The following is a 12,573-nucleotide window of genomic DNA, read 5'->3' as shown; positions in this document are numbered from 1 at the left end:
CTGGAAGTTTTCCCAGACAATTTCCATAATGCTGCAAATTATATTTGACGTATACCTGTCATGGATCAGCACACTGATGAACTTGTCAAGCTCGCTGGTCTTGTCAGTTTTTCTCATCAGCAAGGGAGTTTTGATAAAGTACAAGTGAACGAGGACCCCTGAAGTCTAAGGGAGGCATTACAGGCGGACACATTTGTGAATAGATAATGAAAGCAGGGTGTTCTGAGAAAACCGCTGTGATTGAAGAGCCCTGGAGCTACTGAGAAAAATAAAGAACAACGCACAGTCACTCTTACGAGAGCTTTTCTCACCTGAGTCGGAGCTTTAGATTTGGAGGGCTTTGCCATCGCTGTTTGGAGAAAGAATACACATCTGTCACATGCACAGCTGATAAGCAAAGTTTACTATGATGTTTCAGTTCAGATGGAGCTAGTTTAAAGAATCTGAATATGAGACGATAAAAATAACCTGTGACTTCTCGTGGTGGTCACAAGGTGCTTGCAGTGACATGCATGTTACCATGACTCCGCAAATCACCTCAGCTGCGTGTTGACCCTTGCCATCACATATTGTCAAATTTATAACATATCATTAAGCTCACATTACGGACTGTACAACATTAAAATGTAGTTTTACGTGCTTGGTAAAATGGAAAATTACATCTGTGGTGGATAAATTCCTCTCTTTTTAAAAAAAAAAAAATTGTACTTTTGACTATGAAAGACCCATTGTATCCCCTCACATGGGTAACAGCACATAAAAGTGGTAATAAGAACTGCTCCAACCACAAAAAAAGAGCCAGAGCCAACACGAGCTGGCAGTTTCTGGAAAATGTGGATCCTCCCGTCTTGGAAAGGAAACACTGACAATTTACAATTACCAGACTTTGAGGGGGAAAAATGCGTTTCCACTGAGAGAGTAGTAAAAGCGAGCCTGACTTGAACTTGAAGAGTCACAGTAAGCAGCCATGTCAGTTGTAAACCTATCACAGGCCTCCACACACCCACAGAGGGTGAAGGGGTGGGGATCAAGGGCCCACCTACCTGCCAGGTACCTCTCCAGAGAGGGCGATGAGCTATGGTTCCAGCTGTAGCAGCAGAAGGACAAGAACCAGACGAGGAGGGTAGCCAGTACCAGACCTAGGACCCAGAGGAGCCGGGCCACAGCTGGGTTACTGGCAGCCCAGGTTGTCGAGAAATCCATGCTGAAGGCTGCTGATCACACTGATTGCCACCAGAAGAGCCTAACTATCTATGCAGTCTAAATCCAGCAGTGTGACAGCAGCAGAGCTCATGGGTGTGCTGCAATTGGCCAGTTTGTGTCCTCTCGGGGCAGCCACAGTGCCTACAGCAGCAGCAGCAAACGCAGATGGATACCAGCTGTTCCACAAGGAGCCGGCTCAGACCTCAGCCCACGTCAGCTCTGTGTGTGTCTGTGTGTGTGTTAGCTTGTGTCTGTTGTGTTTTACTGAGTCCTGGAAAAGTGTGAGAGTGTGTGTGGGTAAGAAAAACAGTTTGGAGGAGTGGCTAAGAGCTGCAGCAGCAGCTAGCTTCACTGTGAGCCACTCCCTTAGAAGGGATCCTCACACAAAGTGACTGAAACAGAGGGTCAACTGAGAAATGCACTCGAGGTGGTTTCACATTTTTCCTTGAATACCTGCCAGCTGAAACTTGTGTAATTACAGGGTAGAGTCACATTCTGACACTAGACGGTGTTATAAAGGTGATCTTGTGCTGCAGCGGCACTTCCATTTCTTCACACAACATCTAACCTGCACAGTAAGATCCACATTATCTCTCACCGATAGTAACAAAGCAAAAAGACACAACACGCGTTAATTAAATAGAACCAGTCACCCAACCAGTTTTAAATGAACCCACGTCCTTAAATAGAAGTTTCTAAAGTAAAGTACTGAAGACTGGTTTTACAGGGCATTTACGCACCGCAAATATTTACTGAGGATGTGCTATCTTGAAGTATTCATTACTGTGTCATTCAATCTTTAGAAAAAGGTGCGGTTCAACAATAACTGCACGAGCAGAAACAAAAACGCCGCATGTTAGGATTAATAGAAACACACGAACTGAAAATGATCCAAGGCTGCACCTGACGCTTAACCTTATGAGAGATTTTCCTCTAACAGCGAGTGTTTGCAAAAGTTACAAGTTTCATTCATTTGTCAGCAAATCATAGAAACTCAAAATTAAAGTCATTGCAGTCTTACAGATGTGCAGCTTTTGAAATGTTACCACTGTCTGCAGATCTGCAAGCATCAAACGAAAAGTAAACCAACTGTGCCATCTAGTGGCTGAAAGACGACATAGGACATCAATAAAGGGGGGGCAGAAATCTTTAATGTAAACTGTCATGTAGGTTTTTAGATGATTACTTTCAGAGTGCAAGGAAATAAGCTTCATCTTAAAAAACAAATAAAAATAAATCTACTGATAGCAGATTATAAATAGGTTATCATGTAACATCTTGAGTGTCAATAAGCTGCCTCGCTTCATTGCTTTTATTGTTCAATGACAGGCAGTTAAATAAAAACGGTGGATAAACTGACAAATCTGTCAATAAAAAGCTTCAATAACATCCCGAGAGGCTTCCGAATCTTCCTGATGCTCGTTTCAGCTCATGCTCAGTAGAAGCCGGAGTCCTGAGCAGCCCAGTTTGGTGTCTGAGGAAATGACACAAAAAAAAAAACACATCAAAAAGAGAACAAACACAAAGGTAACAAGAAATTTGTTCCAAATTAGGAACCATCATAATAAAAAATACCTGCCAGCTATTCTGTCAAACTGACTGACAGCTGGGAAAAAAGTTCACATTAAAATAATAAAATCTTACAAAAACTACTGAAGTACTGCAAAATTAAAAAAGGAAAAGAAAACCAGGAGCCATAATTATAACGAATTGAGACAAATACAATGAGATATATGCTCCTGTTTTTCCACATTTATCCACCAGAGGGCAGTAGCACGAAGGAAAAGCGTCTGACACATGGTTATGCAGGTGAGACACATTTGTATCTTTAAATACAAACACAAACGTTTGCATTTTAAATTGTGTTATAATTCACTTGTCCCAATATGTTTTTTAAAAATGAAATCACAGACGAGTGATCATGCTTACTGTTATCCTGCGCAGATAAAAATCCTGCAGTATTCACTCAGGCTTGAATAAAATACTGAATAGAAATGATGGTTTGCTGCCAGCGTTACAATCAAATGCTGTCATGATGTTTGCAAGAAAATTTAGTTTTCTTAACTTTGCTGTTGGACCAAACAGAAATGCTTCACTGTGCTGTTCATTTTGTCTTCCAGCAACAACAAACACGACCAATGGGTGACATCTTTTAATCCCTGTGCAAAGTCCTCAGATTACCTCGTTCCTGCTGCTGTGTGCCAGCTTTTTCTCAATGTTCATCGCCAACATCTGGCTGCGGAAGGACAAGCTCTTGGTCTTCTCGATCACCTGTTGGTACGGCGACACTGCGTTGTTGCCCATCACGACGTGACCCTGAGAAACACTCGCAGGAATTAATATTTCCCCCCTCAAGGACCGATTTTAAAGTACTTCAAAAATAAATACACAGTGTTACTACTCAAATCAGCAGTCATGGCTGTTTACGCTCAGTGATTTGAAGCTCATCTGGATCAGCGAATGCAGAGCCTCACCAGTTTTGAGTCGATCTTGGCATCAAGTCTGGCGTTACGGATGAGGTTGACGATCCACCTCTCCGCCTCCTCAGGCGTCATGTTGAGTTTGTCTGCCAGCATGCTGGGAGGAGAGAGTGAAAGAGGACGAGGCGTTTCATTTCAGTAAATATCCTCTGGTTAAATCCAAAAGTCTGCTTTTGAATATACTTTAAAAGAACAAGGACACGAGGTTAAAAAAACAAAGTAAATAAATATGGGAGCACAGAGGTCAAACAAGTTCAGAATATGAATCAACTGGGCACAAAAAGTTTACAGATCTTGTAGGTTTAAAAAAAATAAAACTTTTCCTCTAAAAGCAATTATAACTTCAGAAATAAAGACACTGCATAAAAACCCCTGACATACTTGATGCTGATGCACTGATGAATGCGGCAAAAGGTTTCAAAGATGAAGAGTCGGGCATTCTCGATGAAGTCCTCCAGACAAGCGACCAGAAAGAAGTCGTTCACAAGAACCTGACAGGGACAAAAACACCAGAGTGGTGAGCATCCATCAGGGTTTATACATACCAGGAACAAACAGAAGACCGAATGTTCTACAAATGAGCAATTTTTAGTTCCCCTCTGCCAAATACAGGGTTTGCTTTTCAGTAAACACACGCAAGGAAATAACTACATTTCTGCCCTGAAAGATTACAACCCTCACCCTGCAGTGCTGAAAAGGTGCGTATATTCAGAGCATAATAATACCACCACATGGCAGCCACACATGATGTGCAGGCAAATATTTTCTGTGGTTTAGATCTTCAGCTACTGGTTATTCAAACCTGCATATTAAAATATCTCAGTGAAAACCATCCAAGTAACGATGCAGCACACATTTCTACAGAGGCTTTTTTTGTATAATCACACAGGGCTGTAAGAACTCGCAGCTGAAGTAAGTAATGCTTTTACATTTACAGCAGACAGCAGTGGATGGCACAGCCCTTGGTTTTCCTCACGTTTGTGGGAGTGAGCCTCAAACCAAAATCAGGACCTTGCTAGTGGGCGATGCCCACCATCTGTTAAAAATAAATCAAAATACTGGTGCTAGAAGAAAATACGCACCATAGGAAAAAATCCTTCCAGCAAAATGCCTCTATGAAACAGTGTCGTACATGTATGTAAATTATGCATTAATGTGCTTAATCAGTTCGTGTGTGTGTTGCTTCTGAAGTGGTTTTTCTTACATATTATATATAAAGTGCTACAAGATGTTAATGCGCGTTTATCATCAGCCTCAGTACCAATAATATACTACTTTCCATGTTTTGGTAAATTTAGTTTTAAATGGCTACTTCTAACACATCTCAGCTTCATCACTAAGCAGGTATGTGCAGGGCTGTGGTAATCTCTCTACAGTTAAAAACATCCATGCTTTTTAAAGCCCACAGTGTTTTGACAGATCAGTGGAAAACAGCTTTTTTTAAATGACCCCACACACACCTTTGACATCAAATATTTTGCCAAAGGACAAAAAAGACAATGAGAGGCATCACACCGGTGTTTGTTGTTGAGACTATTTTTATATTGTATATGTTGTTATATTAGGTGCATTTGTCACATGTTGAGTTTGAATAGTTTCTGTTGTAAAAGAGATCTTTCTATTAAAAACGAAATAAAAGGGAAATAAAAACACAAAAGGAGCATTACAAAAGTAATTAGCTCAGGTTGTACATAGCGCACTGAATCAACTCCACACTTTCACAGTAAACTCTGCAGACGCCACATTTACACATTTAAGTCCTGCTTTATTTCATTTAGTGCCTGAGAGCCGTTTGATCTGCTGGTCTGTCTGCTATCGACTGACGAAGCTGTGGATGGTGCTTGTCCAAGCAATATTTAAGACCGTTTAAAGAACCGCTTAAAACAGAAGCTAGTTGTGTCCTGTGTTGATCACTACAGACTTATTTGGGAAATTCTGTCAAGCATTTCTTTGACTTGAGGTTATGACAGCAATGCATCAGAGCTGGTAAAGCAGAGTCTTTACTAAAAACTAACCACTCACAACAACACTGGTTAAGATATATAGAATCTCATTCTTGCAGCTACACAGTATTTAACTCCATCGTCATGACTAAATTTAACCCACACGGACAGTCGGCCCTTTTAACCATCACTGGAGAGCACAAAACAGTTTTTTAAAACCTACCAACATCATTCAAATCCCTAATGATTAGAAATCTGTCACTAAACACAGAGTACTACTAGGCTGCGACTGCATTTCTACAAAAATAAAAGCGGCAGCGCAGAGGAAGGATGTTTGAGCGATCTCAAACTTCCAAGAGTTTAGATTTATGAACACACCGATGACAGACAGATGATATTGTGGTTTCATTTCGCAAACAGCTGTTGTGTAATAAATTAAGTCACTCACCACTTCAGCCACACTGAAGCAGCTTGCTAGCTCACTGATTGTTTTCATATTTCATAGAGGACACGAAGCAGGGCCGTGCAGACATCAACTACTTCCTGTCAATCAAGTTCTCAACAAGACTTTAATCCTCAAACTGCACACCGCAAAACAAAAGCAATCATGTTTATACAGTAATTAAGACAAGTTTTTGATCTCCAGAGAAAGAAAAATTAAAAATGTAAATTTATATCCTCTTGAGTGTTACAAACCAACAGAATCCATGACAACAGACTTTCTTAATGAACTATCTTCATTCTTCCATCATTGCGCTCACTCTGCGTATCTGACAGGATAGTTGAAGGCTTTGCCAGCGCTGCATAATTTATACAAGAGGGGTTAAAAGCGAATTGATGAGAGTGCGTCGAGAATGTACAAAGTGGTCCCCGAGCACAACTGCAAAATAGAAGTCAAGGGTTTTTAAAGAGAAGGCAACCGAGTCCGAAATCTGACAGCTGTTCCGCTTTGAAAATCAAACTGAATAAAAGTAAGCGCCAGCAAATCAGGCCAGACATGGATTTGCTTGGGTTGAATAGCTGCAAAGTTAAATGCCTGGGACTCAGGAGATCACAGCACCAAGGCTGAGGGGGGCTTCATATCACCCCTCAGTCCCAGCTGACAGCCAACTTTTGTGGGGCGATTTAGGCCTGTGCACGATGACAAAAGCACACCGTCAAAGACGAAAAACTGAACGAGGACGCTCAGGATGCTTTTCTTACCGACTCGCACTCCCTCAGCTTCTTCTGTGCGCTGTCGAAGTCGAAGTTCACGTAGAGACACTCCACAAACTCCGTGATTGGGTCCTTGTATGTGTAGGACTCCTTCAGGCGTGAGAGAGCAGCCATCATGTTGATTAAGTCCTCAAGGCACATTTGAAATAATTACTATAATCAACAGTTTCTCGGTCTTACCTGTTGGATGACTTTCACCAAGTCCTTGAGAACTTGCCTGCGCTTTCGTACATCTTTGTTGGTGATGACTGCAGTTGTGAGATATCGCAGGATATGCGGGCACATTGTCTGGATGGCATTCAGGTATCTGAAAAGCACAAAGGCAGCACGGAGCCAGACAAAAGTTATTCTTCACAATTAATTTGGTAGTATCAGCAGTCATTATATTTGAAAAAAGAACCAAGAAAATGCATTCACATAAAGAGAAACTGATAATACAAAAGTAAGGTGACAGTCAAACTAGTAATATCTTCAATAATGTTCAAAGGTTTAAAAAATGATGTCCAAATGTCCTTGAGGATGGAACATCCAACATAAGCAGATGACCGCATCAGTGGCCTGAGCACAAGCCTGGCATTATATTAGAAAGATGACTGTTCTGTGATATAACTGATTATACAGTGACTCACTGAGGCTGGTAGAGGAAGAGCTCGATTATGTTGTCCCTGCCTTTGGGATGGTTGAAGAACACAAAGAGGGACCAGTGAATGAGCCAGGTCCTCTGCTGGAGTGACTGGAGTGGAGAGCTCACAGACTGAAAGGAAACACAACAAAAAAACATGAGAAAATGTGACATCAGGCCGGGGTTTCCCGCAGCATACGGCAAACACAACCACACGCCAGGCATCAGCACAGCTTGGTCTGTATACCAGGGATTATTTTTGCCACTATAAACCTAAAACCAACAACTACACAGGAGTTTAAAAAGAAGAACATGAAAAAACATCCTAGAAGATACACATATGGTATACATGTGAAAATCCCAGGGGACTTCCTTCTGGAGTTATCACTTTCACAAGATTTTCAGAAAGGTTGACCTTCGACCCCAAACTTGAGGTCAGGTCACTGAAATTCGACTCTTCCAAGATTAGTAGATGCACCTACGGTATCAATTTTAAAATCCCACATGGCCTTATTGTCAAGTTATCGCATTCACAAACTTCTCCCATCTGCGTTTTACGGCTGAGATAAAAAGCTGAAAACAGGCAAATGCTTCACACGGTTTTATCTGTCCGCCAATACCCATCAAGTAGTGTGCGCTAATGAATGTGGGGAAAAAAAACATTCATTGCTGCCTGCAAGCAGCATTAAATGTGACTCAGTAGGTTAGTTTCTATTCATGATGAAAGTGAGAAATCAGGTGTACCGTCCTCCCTTCTAAAGCTGGGCTACAGTAGCCGAAGGCCTGGATTTTACTCTGTTGTGGACACGAAAAGCTGGAGACCCGACGGCCGAGTAGTCATTCCTCTTATACTTCTTTAAAGTTTACTGTCTGTTCCCATGCATGGTTGGTGTACTGTAATATGAACAAGTCGGCACAGTCACAAAGAACAGGCAGACACGCAGACGTCTGTGTGGACCCTCACGCTCACTGTCAGATGCTGAAATTTATGTCACAGGGACCCAAGCAAACCCAAGGGTAAAAGGGTAAAACACACTTCAATCATGCTTAACCAGGATTTGGTGCCTTCTTATTTTATATTCACATAAACGTGGAAAACAAACCACCAGGAAACTCTTTCTATGGCCTCTCATGAACAGCATGGTTGGCCAGAGCTTTTAAGCTTTGCTGCCAGTGTGACTCAAGATTCACAAAACTGAGGCCTCGGTCACACTACAGCCCCTTTTCCATTAGTACCTAATTGGATCGACTCACCGCGGTTCATCATAGTTTTCAGGGTTTTCCATTAGGTCACAGTACCTGCTACCAAAACCTGCTCAGCTGGGGCTCCAAGTGATCTGAGCAAATACTAAAAATGTAACATTGATGTGCCACTGATTGGCTGTCGATGAGTCGTGAGAGCATCGCATTCACGAAAATCGAAACTGCCATTTTTGAAACCCAGCAACGAGTGAAATGCTACAAAAATAATGGCGTGGTCCCAAGTCTTACGAAAAGCCACAGACCGAGCAGCAGGTATATCGTCGCCTGTTTGCCAATCAGAAAAGCATCTTAATACACAATCTTTTTAATTATTTTCTTACATTGTTGTCGATGGTTTCCCTTAGACGAGTGAGATCCTCCATGGCTGCTTCCCAGTTCTGCATCAGGATCTCAGAAGCCAATTTTCCCCACAGGGAGCTCAGTGCGTTCCTGTCTGTTGAGGGGACCTGAGCAGATAGCAACAAGTTATCAAAATCAAACCACACCAAGTGCTGTTTAAGAAAAATTAAAGGCATCCAACTTCATATTTACTACACAGTGTATAATTTTTTAAGTTCATATCTTACCAAGACGCGGAAGAAGTAGAGGTATTCTGCAGCCCCAGAGTAGTTACCGCATTCATACTGGAATTTGGCGTACTTGTAAAGAGTATCCAGATATTCTTGACGAAACTAGGAAGTAAAATATAGGCGATTAAAATGGAAGCTACATTTCACTGAGTTCTTCCATCAGTACCTGTACGATAATAAAACTGTCTTGAAGCACAATCAGGAAACTTGGTAATAAAATCCCCCAAAGTTGATTCTGTTAACCTGCGTTTTCACTCAATTCAAACTAACGTCTTCAGTCTCAGATGATTTCTCACAGCCTTATAAACAATGCTGCTGAATAACGACAGAAACCAGCACCACTGCTCGTTAGCTGAGACCAAAGAAGCCTCTTGGATGAGCGATGAAATCTAAATGAACAAAATCAACTTTTGGGATAAAACTGTCATTTTTAAAAAGGTATAACATAACAAGTGGGGATGTGTGTAAGTAGTCAATTAAATGCTTAAATGCTGAGTAATGGTTGAATTTGCCTTTACATACAGGCACAATATTCATAATGTTTAACATTGTCTCATTTATTCTGTTTTCAGACTACTAGGGTTATCATCTGATCTTGTTTTTCTCCTGTTTAACTAGTCGATTATACATCCTCTTGATTCAGACTAAAATGAAAATTATATTAAGTCTACAGCTGTGCAGTACAGTGAAATCAATGCTGCATGTTTAAAAAAGTGCTACCATCAATTTCCTCTCTAAGAAATCTGACAGGGAGAGGCTGGAAAGCTGACAGCAAGTGGCTGATTAGTGAATGTGGCAGCATCTTTCATCTTTTTTAGTAAAACAAAGCCCTCCCCTCCCTGACAACAAGCCCCCTTTTCTAATGCACACGATGTGGACAATGCTAGCATGCACTGACTAGTCGGTAATAAGAACTGTAATTTATCTGTACATTAGATTAAAAGACTAAAATTAAAGAAAAAAATTAATTAGAAATCAACAAGTATTTACTCTGATTTTTGAATTAGTAATGAGCACACTGGTGCATCATGTTTGATGTTTAAGGATTCACAGATTTGGATAACAGTCCTGCTGGCTCACCGTGACAGCTGGTTGTTATGGAAACTAAAGCACACATCTAGCTCCCAACTTCCAAGATTAAAATGCAGTGCACCTTTTACCAAATAAGAAACACATTGTGCATACACAGCTAACATTTAAATACTCACATTGTGCTTTTCTGACAGATAGTCAAACAGCATCCTCCCATCCCTGGTGAAGATTAAAACAAACAGATGAGATGATGTCAAACAGCTAGACGACTTTCACAGATCACATAAATAAAATCACAAGAGTAATCTGATCAGAGCTGCAGTGAAGAATGAACAAGGCTTCTGAGAGAGATGAATTTTTCTGACCTCGTGGACTGCATCTGTCGAGTGGTCTCCGGGTCTTCAAACATCTTGACGATTGGCTCCGTCTCTGACTGGAGCTGCTTCAGCTGGGCCACTACAGTACTTCTCTTCTCCCTCAAGGCTGAAGCAGAACAGTGAAACACATCAAAAACAAGTCCGCAGCAGGTAGACAGATTTACTTGGATGAAAACAAATAAATGAATGCAGGACACTACAAAACCAAAGCAAAACGTTCCCTTTAAACGCAACTTAAAAATAACTTTAACCACCTAAGTTCATATTATGTTACTAATATTTCATGATCTCTTAACTCTAAACTGTCCAAGTGTGATTCATCAGTAGTTGGACAGTAATTAAAGTTACACTACAAAGGTCTGGCTTCTATGCTAAACTTTGCTTAAACTTAAAGATTAAGGAAACAATACATAAGATAAGAGGGTTTTCTCCTAGATCAAAAGGGGCCTTTGGGGTTGACCAAACACATAACAATGGTTGGTTCCCGTATAGTTAAAATAAAGAGTTTGTGTTACCATAAAGCACATTACTGTAACCCATTTAAATAACTAAAATGCATTTAAGCTTTACTAAATTAAACCTGACTCAATTATTTAAGTGGAAAATCAAGATCGCTTTGTTTTATTCACAAGAAAACTCTGTATAACTAAGGAAAAACCATTGCTAGCTTAAAGAGTCTGTAACCCATCTGTGGTGAGAGGCATTGTGAACAAATCAAATGCGTCTGTGGTACAACATTTCTTACTGTGTTGTAACAAAGCAAAGTGTTGAGTTGTTTTCTTACAGTGTGGGATTTCCTTGTCCGGATACAGATTTTTGTACACATCCATGGCGAAATCCACCATGTTTGTGTCGCTGAGTAGGTCCAGCTTTCCCTGGAGGAGTTCCTTCTCATTGTAGATCTGTTACAACAACACACATATTCACAGGATTGGTTCCCTTTGAAACGCGAATTCAAATAATGAAACGCCGGCATAAACGCTCTTTAATAGCGCCAGGATTATCACAGTAGACACGTGAATGGGGTTCCTCCCATTCAGTCAGCTGTTATGCTATGTCGCTAAGCTATAAGCTAACACGCGGGGTAACAATCATAAGCCAGTTACCTACTGCATGCCCGTTTTATACATTTTCTAACCACTTATGGTGTCTACAACTAGCATTAAAACAATAATCTGGTTATAAAGGACTAAAGTGTATACCCAGTTGCAAACTAGCTGTTAGCTGCTAGATGACCGGCTTTCTAACGTGACTGTTAGCCAGTTAGCTCGCTAGGTCGCATCGCTGCCGGCCACAATCATATTTCACCCTATAAACCCCGCCAATAAACAACTGCATTTTACTTTTACACATATCACGCAAAAACCTCCATACCTCTTTCACAGACAAGAACTCCAGCAAAGGGAAAACCAAATGCCGGTCCAGAAAATGTGCAATCTTGGTGGTGAGATCGTACTCTGCCATCTTGACTGGCTTCAAAAGCAAACTTTATTAACAAAAGAGCGACAACAAGGCTCTGCTAGAGAAACTCAGAGCCCCGCCCCGACCTAGAGACCGCTAAAGCGACGTCATCACATTTCCGGTGAGCGCTTCATTCATTTTGGCTCCTGAGTCCAGCTATCTATCTATTCATCTATCCTTGCCTGTCTTCATTTGGTTAACCATTAATTAAATAGCCATTAATTAAATTATATAAAATAATTTAATGTTGACTTTTAAGCCCGCTCTGTGCTCGCAACAAAATATAGTTGAGATTTTCTGCCACTGTGCGCCCCCGGTTGTGACCTGAGGTCCTCGACCAAGGCTCTGGTGGCCATCCCACAGTCTGGGCTGAGAACCAAGCAGGCTTTTCCTGTCAGGACACCCACT

The 12,573-nt window shown here is 41.1% G+C and overlaps 2 protein-coding genes across 5 annotated transcripts in view; both read right to left on the bottom strand.

The window, feature by feature from the left end:
- The window catches only part of pleca (plectin a), a 104,714-nt gene extending 103,261 nt beyond the window's left edge, over positions 1 to 1,453 (bottom strand). For all 4 annotated transcript variants that reach the window (XM_042225415.1, XM_042225416.1, XM_014339602.2 and 1 more), the window contains exons 1-2: positions 1,044 to 1,453; positions 312 to 349 (exon numbers count right to left, since the gene is read on the bottom strand). In XM_042225415.1, coding sequence (XP_042081349.1) covers positions 312 to 349; positions 1,044 to 1,203 — 198 coding nt within the window. In that variant the 5' untranslated portion in view covers positions 1,204 to 1,453. The remainder of the gene's footprint in view (positions 1 to 311; positions 350 to 1,043) is intronic.
- An 879-nt stretch (positions 1,454 to 2,332) lies between these two features.
- On the bottom strand, positions 2,333 to 12,234 carry eif3eb (eukaryotic translation initiation factor 3, subunit E, b). Its single transcript, XM_005940916.3, has 13 exons — positions 12,079 to 12,234; positions 11,489 to 11,606; positions 10,693 to 10,810; positions 10,504 to 10,546; positions 9,293 to 9,397; positions 9,047 to 9,172; positions 7,471 to 7,595; positions 7,022 to 7,148; positions 6,830 to 6,931; positions 4,065 to 4,174; positions 3,678 to 3,780; positions 3,385 to 3,519; positions 2,333 to 2,677 (listed from the first exon to the last, which is right to left on the bottom strand). The coding sequence occupies exons 1-13, from the start codon at positions 12,166 to 12,168 to the stop codon at positions 2,639 to 2,641; spliced, it is 1,341 nt and encodes a 446-aa protein (XP_005940978.1). The 5' UTR covers positions 12,169 to 12,234; the 3' UTR covers positions 2,333 to 2,638.
- Positions 12,235 to 12,573: the final 339 nt, after the last annotated feature.

Source organism: Haplochromis burtoni, unplaced genomic scaffold, assembly GCF_018398535.1.
Source record: "Haplochromis burtoni strain Fernald_Lab_line unplaced genomic scaffold, NCSU_Asbu1 Contig_171, whole genome shotgun sequence".
NCBI classification, from domain to species: Eukaryota; Metazoa; Chordata; class Actinopteri; order Cichliformes; family Cichlidae; genus Haplochromis; species Haplochromis burtoni.
Note: the sequence above shows the minus strand (reverse complement) of the source record. Positions and strands in the feature narration are given on the sequence as shown.